Genomic DNA, 11,644 nt, shown 5'->3' with positions numbered 1-11,644 from the left:
ACAATCTAGAGCACCTTGCAATGAGACATAAATTTGTATCACATTTTGAAAGTCTTTCAATGGTCCATTTCATTATAAAAATAGTAGGCAGTGGATAAAAAATAAGTCTACTTAAATTGTATTAAGCCCTTCCAGAAAAGTTGAAATATCGGTGCTCTTTTCAGCCAAAGCTGAGAAGGAATTATAGGCAGAAGTCTCATAAAACCCTATATTAAAAACTAAAAATAGAAATATAAAATGATAGGCTAGATAAGGAGTAAGTATTTTAAAAATATAAGTAAATAAACAGAAGAATTTTAGAACATAGTGGCCTTCCCCCACTCCGTCCAACAGCTTCCATTCAAATGTGAAGCCTGTACTTCAACAAGATAGATAGTGTGGAAGGAAAAGCCAAATCAGATGAGGAACATAGTCACTAAAATGTGTTTAATCGTTTACACTGTCAGACCTTTCACAATCCAAATGATTTTTGGTTGCATTTAACTTTTCCAAGTAGACAGCTTTTTTTCAGAATGTTATTACAATTTTAACTAAAAATTCATTATTCCCATTCCACCTGGAAAAGTCTCAACGTTTCATTCAACTCCTTACAGATCTCTATCCTTTAGGAACTGATGGGAATGTTCATGAAAGTCTCATGACTCAAATTCAATCAAATTCTTAACCACTTCCTGGTGAATGACTTTATCTCTTGATTAAGAAGGTGACTTATAGAGAGAGGCTGTTAGGCTGATTTTGTAATCAGAAAAAAAAAAAAACTGAAAAGAATGGTCACCCAAAAGAGTAAATACAGCTCTTCACCCAAATTCTGTTGCATAGGCCATTACAAAAATAAACACTGGTAGCTAATGGCTGAGTCTAAAGAAAATGAGTCAGAGCCTAAAGCAATATGATAGATACTTAGGCCTGAACTCAGTGCATTAGGGATAATTGGATTGTCAACATATATTTGCTGTCCTATTGCTTGATGGTTACATTCTACTATGTTTTCTATTCTAATTTTCAGTAGATTTCATATATACTTATGATTGGCTAAATTCAGAACGGTGATGTCATTAATGATGATTAACTTTGGGCAAATTAGTCTTTCTCTGGGCCTCAATTTCATTATCTATAGAATGAAGGGTTTAGATGATATTTTTATTTATTTATTTTTTTAAGAGGGTGGGTAGGCAGAAGAAGAAAAAAAATCTTAAGCAGGCTCCATGCCAACAAAGGAATCCTGCTCAGGTCTCAATGCAAGGCTCCTGGTGGGGCTCCATCTGGAGTTTGATCTCACAACTCTGGGATCATGACCTGGGCAGAAATCAAGAGTCAGACATTTAACCAACTGAGCCATCCAAGCACCCCTGGATTTAAAAATCTTTAAGACATCTTGCAATGCTATGTTACATTTTGTAATTCTTGGTGCTAACTGGTCAAATACTATTCTTTGTAAATGTCCTAGCAGCAAGCACAGCACCTAAAATCTGTGAAGTACATATATATGGAGTCAGAGATGAATGAATGGTAGCTTTCAAAGGAATGGAGTATAGTATCTGGTAAAAATGAGATGATCTGGGTGCATTTGGTAAGGCATAGGATTTTAAATGTTTCCCAACTTTGTTGTAATAAGTATTTGTTGTAATAAGCACAACATTGCAGAAGTTTATAAAGAAAAAAAAGCCATCCATCTCTTGAATTGAAGTAACCCATTTCAACTCTTTGGTGTATAACTACGCATTCTTTTCTCTATGGTTATATAAAAGTAAGTCATTTTAATTCATTAGAAAACATTATACATTTTTTAACTTGACAATATATCATGTAAGGTTTTTAAATCATACTTTTAGTAGCTACATAATTTTCTTTAGCATGATTGTATAATGCATTTATTTTTTTATTTCCCCAAATTTTTGCTATTACAACCCATCTCTTATTAAGCACCCCTATATAGAGAGTCTTGCATACTGATATACATATTTCCAAAGAGTTTATTCTTAGAAACAAGATTTCCAGGTCAGTGGATAGGCACATTTTAATTTTGTATAAATATTGCTAAATTATTTTCCAAAATATGCACATTGTCCTCAGCAATATGGGAGTACCTATTCCCTAGAGTCTTGCCAGCTTTGAATACATGACTTTTTAAAAAATATTTTTTAGCATAAGTGAAAAAAGGTATCTTGCCATTTTAAATTACATTTTTCTAACTATCAGAAATTCTGGCATTTTTATACATGTATATTTGCATATTTCTTTGTTCTTTTGCCTTATGCTTTACCTAATTTGCTTTTTATACCCTAGGAATCTTTTCTATTAGGTTGTCTTAGAAATTTGTAGGAGCTTTTTATGTAGAAGTTAAATCAACCTTCTGTCACATGGATTGACAAAAATTTTGAAAAAGGTTTCTACCTATTACTTACCAAATAAGCAATATAATAATATTCATTTTGGAAAATTGATATGGAAATTGGTGCATCAGTACCAAAAGTAGTTTCACATTACAGAATCAGTGTACATTGAATCCTGTATCCCCAAAATTAGTATGTGAAGCTCTACCCTTCAGTGGGATGGTGTTTGGAGATAGTGCCTGTGGGAGATAAGTAAAATTAGATGAGATTGTGAGCATGGGGCCCTCATAATGAGATTATCTCCCTTATAGGAAGAGACATCAGAGAACTTGCTCTTTCCTTCCTCCTGCCTTGTAAGGACACAGTAAAATGACAGCCACTTCTAAGCCAAGAAAGAGATCTCATTAGTAACTGATCATGCTGGCAATTTGATCTTGGACTTCTAACCTCTAGAACTGTGAAGCTACCCAGCCTATGGTCAAGCTGACTAAGGCAATAACAATATACAAAACCCAAAGATAATGTTGCCTAAAAAAGAGCAGCATCCTTCAATGTTCTAAGCAATTATTGATGTCTATTAGAACATTTCCCCTCTGATTGTTAACTGAACATTGCTTTTGACATTCAAGGTCTCCTTGTGCTCATTTACTGGGTATGAACCATGCTCTCAGAGGTGATGGGAGAGGTACAGGACATATATAGCTATGGCTGTAAAACACACTACCTCAAACTTAGCACCATTTTGTTATGCTCACAGAGTCTACCTCTGCTGCAGAGTCACAGACCTCGGGCAAACACCTCCATCGGCTGAGTGACCCAAACTCTTTGGGGCTGGAATCACCTGAAAGGCTTTTCTCCTCACATGTCTGATGGCTGGGCTGGGATGACTTGAAGGCTGGCCTCAGCTGAGACTGCCAAACTGTGTCTACTCCTGTCTGTTATCTTAACGTAGTTTGGACTTTCTTGTACATGACTGTCTTATATGGTGGCTCAGAGTTCCATGTGGGACCATTTCAGTAAATGGTAGCATAATGGCCTTTTATGACCTAGCCTCAGAAATCACAAGCATCACTTCTGTGCTGCATTAAGCAGTCACAAGCCCATTTGGATTCAAGGATAAGAGTCATAAACCCAACTTGTCAATGGGAATAGAACTGAACAATTTACAGCCATGTTTTAAAACTGTCACTTACAGATTAAACTAAACATATAGATATAGATATAGATGTACACATCTACACACATGTGTAAGTATGTAAGTATGTACGTGTATATATTAAATTCCCTGTAATTCTCACAACAAATTACTTGGCTAGGTTGTACTATGTCTATTTTAGCTTGCCTAGAGTCACGTAACCAGTAAGTTGTAGAGACAGGCTTCCAATCCATATACAGTAATGTCATGCTAATTCTATTAAACCATATCAGCCTCAGGAGAGACTCCATTTGTTTCAGTGTGTAAAATTGCCAGTCTACTAATTTTGAGTTTACACTATATCCAAAGTAGCAGATTTCCCCTGAAAACAAAAGAAGCCAGAGGAAATAAGATTGTGTTCAATTTAAACAAGCATAATTTACAAAACAGATAAACCCCAGGTAAACTCTCAGAGACTTTCAACTTGAACCCAATCATGTTCAAGAATCAACTTACCCTAAGGCATAGCATTTCCTAGAATTCTAACATGTGATGTTCCTGAGTAGTTTATTTTGTTTTTTTGCTGAGGCTACTCTCGCTGCTGGACATATCTATCCCCCTCACTCTCCCTTCCCACAAGCCTCAGCTGATTTGAATTATCAGAGGAACTGACTCAGCTTTTCATTTCATGGTGCACATAGAGATAGAGCCAAAGATCATACTTATTCAGTGGAGAAAACAAGACTCTGGTATTTCTAATTTCCCTCTAGCATCTTCTCAATCAATACCAACCATGATAGCCTATTTCATCACCTACATGGCATGGTGAGACATTAACAGGAGCAACCATCTCATGCCACGGTTCATTTGTGCTGTACATAGAGAAGTAGCTAATGAACAAATATTTTCTGGCCTCCGTTAAAGAATTATGTTGAACGCAACCTCAGAGGTTGAGCGTTGAGAGAAAACAGAGAATAATCACTAAAAATACACACATATACAAAATTACATCTTATAAAAAGGCTATAAAATTCATTATCATCTAGAGTCTCTGCTTCATTTCTTGGTCATTCAGCAAGCAATCCAATTCACAGATTTTAATAACCTTTGCAGCAGAATGCTCTGCTGACCTGCTCTATTCTTTCTCACTGACCGTGAACATGTGTATGTTTTTGTACAAAGTGTGTATCTATATATTTGCCAGGTCTCTATCAATGAGACATATGCAATGACAAAGTCTTGCTACAACACTGAAAATACCCTGACTGCTGAGACAGAAGATGACTATAATAAGATTGGTCAGGCCCTTAAAAGGGAGCTCAAAGCTCAAAGAAATATATTTTCTTTAAAATAGATTGATTACCTCCAAATCCTTTGTATGATTTTAACAAAGGAATAGAAATAAATGCGTAAATGTGAAATCTGGGAGAGCTATAAAATTCACTGTTTCTATTCAATGAATTATCACTAATATTCAAATGAGCAATTAGTAACAAATTGATTTGTCCCCTTGGGCTACATGTTGTCACATTGACACAGAAGAAGATTTCTTTATGCCTTTGTGTCAATGGAGGCTATATCATAAATATGTTTGGTACCATTTTATTATATAGGATCAGTGAGAGAAAAAAACAGAGAGGGTTGTGTGTAGCTGCCTGCATGGAAGAGCAAGCCCAGGTAAAAAGCAAGTAAGAGACAGACAGAGAGACAGAGAGAGAGGCAGTATGAATTTTTAATTAGTTGCTTCTCTTAAACTAAGAAACTAAATTTTGTAATTCTATCTAAAAATATTTTAGGTGGGATCCCTGGGTGGCGCAGCGGTTTGGCGCCTGCCTTTGGCCCAGGGCGCGATCCTGGAGAGCAGGGATCGAATCCCATATCGGGCTCCCGGTGCATGGAGCCTGCTTCTCCCTCTGCCTGTGTCTCTGCCTCTCTCTCTCTCTCTCTCTCTGTGACTATCATAAATAAATAAAATTTAAAAAAAATAAAAATATTTTAGGTAGCAGAGCCTTTTATTTAAAGGCCAGTTTATTTGGTGATCTAGCTAAAACCATATATCCCTGGAAAAACATCAAATGCTTTAAAGATGAATTAAATACCACTATTTGATGTGATGTGCCAGGACAAATGCAGGTCTTTTTTATTGATCTCTTTCTCATCAGTATAGTGACTAGCACATACCTGACATTCTATAAAGAGTATCCAGTCAGTTAGCACTACATATTTTTTTAACTTTTTACCAATTAGAAAAACATAGTTGATAAATACTGACTTTATCAGGAAGCTGTTATATTTATAAATTGCCTATTTTTTTTTAGCATAATGAGAATGAAAACAAACTGTAAGTATGAAGCACTTTATCCTTACTCCATCTTTTATGTATAAAAGGAAGGACAACTCCTTTCTACTCACATCTTTCCCTCAAAAGGCCATGAATTCACTCTGGTGTTGATTTTTTTTGTTTGTACATAATCTTCACAAAGAAAAAATGCAACGAACTGATATTTCAGGTCTGGTTTTTCTCTTTAACTTTTCCTTTGATCTAATGCATGAATTAAATGAAATCTAGTTTGATTAAACCAAAGTATTCTAATTTTTTTAAAAGGTTTTCATATTTTTAAAAACAGTACCAGAAACCAGAATCCCCAGTGGCCCAATGGCCTTTCCTAATTCCTAATTACATACATCACTACCTTTTAGGCTGGAGTTTTAAGCGTATGATCAAGTCATCCAGGCCACAGAGGAATGTAAAACATTTCTCATGATATGGTCTATTTATGTTCCTTTCTCCTTAGAGACATTTGTCACTAGACAGATATTTTATTGTTTATTATCTTTTGTGTTTTTCAGGTTGCTGCAGAAAACAAAAACCATATTCCATTTGACAACTAAATGAATCACACAAAAACACTTTAATCTATGGAAAGATAAGCTTTCCAAAAAAGTATTACAGTAGTATTTGTTTCTTGTTTTAATCAAATAAAAAATGTAAAGTTTATTGTTTTGCAATGCCTTTTCACATATAATTTGGCACTAACAATTTCTCTACGAGGTAAATGGGATGAGTTTGAGTGTAACATTTTACAGATGAGAATACTGAGGCTCACTGACCTGAAGGGACTTCTTCAAGGTCACATGGAGGTCACCATAGCTTCCATATCAACTAAGTATTCTCTCCACCTCCTGTATAGATGAGTCATCAGTTCTACCCAGCTACTTTATTTTTTGTGTTATAGGTCAAATGATACTGTTGAGAGAAAAACAGTGAATATTTTACACAGAAACAAATAGAGTTTCCAGGGATTCTTTTCAACATTAGAGTTTTCCATAAAAAGATTTGTCAAAAAAAAAAAAAAAAAAAAAGAGATGTGTCATCCCGGGGTTGCAATGCCATTGAGGCTTAAAGAAGAAATGGTGACAACTGCGGATCCTTTGGTCTTACTAGAGCTCAGTACATTGGTTATGATGGGATTCACTGAATTGTTTCAGAATCTCAAAGGTATTTAATGATTCACACAAATGGTCTGTGCCAGAGTCATTGATGTTAGCTTTTCATAGTTTTTTATTTGATTTCTTAGAAAACCATTTATTGAATGCCAAGCATGGTCCAGGCACTCCACAGTAGGCAGGGGCTACAAAAATGAATAAGCATTTTTTTAAAGATTTTATTTATTCATGAGAGACACAGAGAGGCAGAGACAGTGGTAGAGGGAGAAGCAGGCTCCATACAGGGAGCCTGACGTGGGACTCCATCCCTGGACTCCAGAATCACGCCCTGGGCTGAAGGCAGGCGCCAAACCACTGAGCCACCCAGGGATCCCAGAATAAACATGTTTAATGAGAAAAGCAGGTAAGTGAAGAAATTAATTCAACTAATAAAGCAAGTTTAATGTACAAGCAGGATGGTTGAAGAAACCCTACTTCCTTTTTGCCATAAGCAGCAGTCTATGCTCCTTCATAAGTACCAAGAACCCTGGCAAAGGAGACAGTGAGTACCTGGACCTGGTAGTCACTCTGGGCCTACCTGCAGGTAGTTTTATAAAAATAGGTAAGAGTGATATGAGAGATGCCTTGTTTTCTCTGAGTAGCCAACACAGTGTTCGCTTACCAGATCCAGCACATTTCGCTATTATTGCAGTGACCAAAATAGAGTCCAAAGTAATACCCTGACCTGGCCAGAATCCCTGCCCTATACTTCTCCTTCATCTGGCCAACTTCTACTCTTTCTTTAATGCTTTGCACTAACATTATCCCTTGCAAAAACACTTCCCAGGCCTCCTCTGCCTACTCTAAACCACCTTGCCAGCCCTCCAACTGCAGTGGGGATAATGCCAGTGCAGATATCAGTCTTGCCACAGTGTATATTTCTCCACTAGGCTGTAACTTCCTTAGAGACAGAATCTATTGATACTTGTATTCACAGAATCTTCCCTAGGATCACCATAGACTCAGAGACAGTGGCAACATCTCCAAGGGATGACATATACTGGGACAGAGGGAGAGGATTTTTTTACCTCTACCTCTTCCCCTATAATTTCTATTAGCCAACCCTCTTTACCCCAAATAAACATACAGTATACTTAAAACCAGTATGCCTGCTAGGTCAGTGTAGAACCAAGGCAAGGCCCCTAGCATCCCTTGCCTACAGGATGCTCAGAGAGCAACTTCTACATATCCCTCAAACTCAATAAATATCTGTTCAAATGCCTTCCGGAGAGAAGAAAGTTGAAGAACAGGAAAGAATTTGAATGGTCATGATTTTTAAAAATCAAGTTTACAGCACTATAACTCACATACAGCAAAATGTTCTTCCTCTTTTCATATAAAAGTTTGATGACTTTTGACAAACGCATAGTCATAAAACCACCATCATGATCATGGTGGGAACATTTCTACAATCCTCAAAGATTCTCTCCGAGCTAACAGAGTTTTAAATGAACTCTTCAGAAGAACCACAAAACCGAATACTGTCATGGATTAAATAGTGTATCCTTGCATCTTGGACAATTTAATGTACATCTCCAAAATGAATGGTCGATTTTTTTTTCCATCACTCATAATGCCATCATTTAGTTGTGTTTAGAAATCTCAAAGCATTTAGCAAATAAGATTGAACTGTCATTTCCCAAAGAAACTTGGTCCAGCTCTAGAGGTTTATAGTCCAATTCAATGAAATGAACACATCTCTTCCCATTTGACCTGTATGTTTCTCTTCTAGGTATATTGTCTTTAATGAGTTGGCCTTTTTTTTTTTTTTTTTATCAAGTCGGCATGTGCCTTCCCCTTACTTATCAATTACACTCCTTTGTGACTATGAAAAGGCTCTGCATCCTGGGGACACTTGGTACATTTGGATTTGATTTGATGGATAAATGGAATGACACAGCAAACAAGTGAATGAGTAAATAAACAAGTAAATGAAGGAAGGAAGGAATGAGCAGTTGCCTCCATTTCATGGATGAGGCACTGTCTGAGAGACACCATGAGGTCAGGTGACTGGCAAAAAGCCATACATTGATAGGCTGGCAGTGCCAGATTAGATGCCAAGCTTATTTTCTTTGCTGTCTCCATTTGCCCATCAACTCTCATTTTTGAAAGTCTCCATAAAATATCAACATTAAAGACTAAACATGGAAAAACAGGCCACACACAAATTAAGTGGTGTCTTAAAAATGAATTTAATGTGCAAAGAATGACATGGGTAATGTGCAAAGAATGAGAGGGGTGGCTTTCCACTTGGTAGGAAACGGCTTTCTTCTCGTTCATCAGGACTTCCTCTCCATCACATGGATTCAGTAATACTTTTTGGTGATGCTCTTTGTGTTTTTGTTTGTTTGTCTGTGTTTGTGTTTTAACCGTAAGACACTTTGTATATGTCCATTGTGTTCTTTTTAAACGGCCTTCTTTAGTGAAAAGGACAGTCACTCTCACTATTGCCCACTAGATGATGACGAGTGGGGAGAGGACACTGGAGGGGGTTCTACACGTATAGCTGGTGTGAGATCCCCCATTGTCCTACCTACGCTTGCACCGTATTTCATTTTCCTCCACATTCGGACAGATCGGGATCGACTGTGATCACATTCCCATTGAGAGACTCGCTGCGCTCAGGGACACGTATCCGAAGAGCGCCAGTGAGCACGCAGCGAAAACGGTCTGCGTTCCGTGGGCCACCCTGACCCAAACGGTCCCAACAACAAAAGTAAAGAAATACACTGTTAGTAGCCCTCCCGAGGGGTGTCGACGGCCCTCGGTGCGTCCCAGCCCCCCCCCCTCCCCCGGGCGGCTCAGGTATTCAGGATCCGCGGCGGCTCCGCAGCGCGCCCCCCCCGCCTCTCCGGCTCCCCCTCCTCCTCCCTCCTCCCTCCTCCTCCTCCCTCCTCCCTCCTCCCTCCCTGAGGCTCCTGCTCCTCCTCACTCCTCTCCCGGCTGCTTCGCTGCGCTCCCCCTGGAACCGGCGCGGCCGCAGCAGCCCTGCTCCGGGCCGCCAGGTAGCGGGGGCGCGCACGGGGAGCCCCTCTCCGGGCCCGCCAGCCGCACAGCATCCCCCGGGGCCGCCGGCCGCCGCCGCCCGCGGGTCGCCGCCGCGATGGGAAGAGCCGAGCCGCCGGCCGCGGCCGCCGAGAGCGGGCAGAGCTTGCCGCAGTAGGGCGCGGCGGCGCCTGCGAGCGAAGACCCGGGCCCCGCGCCCCGCTGCGCCCTCGCCGAGGGTCCCGGGCGGCCGGGGGCCCGCGGCACCCACCCTGGCTCTGCCACGGCGAGCGCCCTGCCGTGGAAAATGGTAAACAAAGACATGAATGGGTTCCCGGGCAAGAAATGCTCAGCCTTCCAATTCTTCAAGAAGCGGGTAAGGTCGGGTTTCGCCTCTTTTGTTTTCTGCTCTTCTCCGACCGCTGCGGCCGCTGGCCCGGGCGAGCCCGCGGGTTCCGTGCGGCGCCGGGGGGAAGGGCGGGCCGCGGGCGCCGGCCCAGCCGGGAGAGGCGCCTGCCCCGGGGCACACCTGCGGGTGCGGGTGCGGGTGCGGGCGCCTGCCCCGGGGCACACCTGCGGGTGCGGGTGCGGGTGCGGGCGCCTGCCCCGGGGCACACCTGCGGACGCGGCGAGCGCGGAGGGGCACGTCTCAAAGCGCGGGACCGGCGGCTTCCCGGAGAACCGGCCCCGGTGCCGCTGCGGCCGGGCTCGCGTCGGGCGGCTTCGTGGCTCCCCGCCCTCCCGTGGGGGGCTTCGACTTTCCCCGCACCTTTCACGGACCCCGTTTCCACCAGTATTTTGCCGTCTTCCCTGGAAGCGGCAGCGTCCAGCTTTCCAGAAACGTTCAGCCGCTCACTTGCCGGGTCTCTGTCGATGGTAGAAATAGCAAAGGACGACAGTGACCTTTTGCAGAAAGGATGGAATCCAGCGTTTTAAATCCTCTATTTCGAGCTGCCTCGCTGCTGCTCGCCGCGACCGCCTTTCTTTCAGTGGATGGTCCGAATCCAAGTGACAGGATGCGGTTATGCTGCTGTGTGCGTTCATCCCTCCAATTCCCCCTCCTTCCATTCGTAGTGTTAACATCACTTTGCTTATAAATGAGCAAAAAAAAAAGGGGGGGGGAGGTCTTTTTTGTGTGTTTCATGATAAACCCGATACATTGTAATGGTCACGCTCTGGTCTGTATAAACCGACAGATTTATACACAAGTGGGAGGTAAGAAATGAATGATTGTTAAGGGACCGATGACTGACACTCTTGTGGAGAGTTTCGTGAGCAACAGAACCTTCCTTCCACCCCCAAATGCCCTGTCCTATTTAATCCTCTAGGGCAATTCCATCAAAATGGCTCTCTCCATTCATTCTTCCCATCCTTCATTCAGATCCTCTCTGTGCTGTGCCTGACACAGGGTCCTCCGTTTAACCCATCAGCAGAACAGTGAATTCCATACTGGGCCAGGCTACCTTCCTGCACCAAATGGGCAAGCTGGGAAAGCCGGGCTGGCAGCAGTAAGTCAGGCCCAGCTCGAGGTCCAGCACTGGCTCCCCTTGACTGTCTCATTGATAAGGCACAGCCTTCCCCCAACTCCATGGGCCAAAACATATGCATTAAAACCAAAGCAAGACCACCCTGTCCTTCCAGCTGCTCCTGGAGATCCCTCACTACTGAAGATTGCAGGCTGAAGCAAATCAAGTCCGTGCAACTT

General features: G+C 41.7%; 1 protein-coding gene across 2 annotated transcripts in view; it reads left to right on the top strand.

Moving 5' to 3' along the window:
• The first annotated feature begins 10,011 nt into the window (after nt 1–10,011).
• SGK1 (serum/glucocorticoid regulated kinase 1) overlaps nt 10,012–11,644 on the top strand; it is a 115,210-nt gene continuing 113,577 nt past the window's right edge. The window contains exon 1 of one of the 2 annotated variants that reach the window (XM_041744575.1): nt 10,012–10,315. In XM_041744575.1, the coding sequence (XP_041600509.1) occupies nt 10,247–10,315 (69 nt within the window). In that variant the 5' untranslated portion in view covers nt 10,012–10,246. The remainder of the gene's footprint in view (nt 10,316–11,644) is intronic. The other variant, XM_041744576.1, reaches the window with a different exon arrangement.

This window comes from Vulpes lagopus, chromosome 2, assembly GCF_018345385.1.
Source record: "Vulpes lagopus strain Blue_001 chromosome 2, ASM1834538v1, whole genome shotgun sequence".
NCBI lineage: Eukaryota > Metazoa > Chordata > Mammalia > Carnivora > Canidae > Vulpes > Vulpes lagopus.
This window is presented reverse-complemented; position numbering and strand designations above follow the sequence as displayed.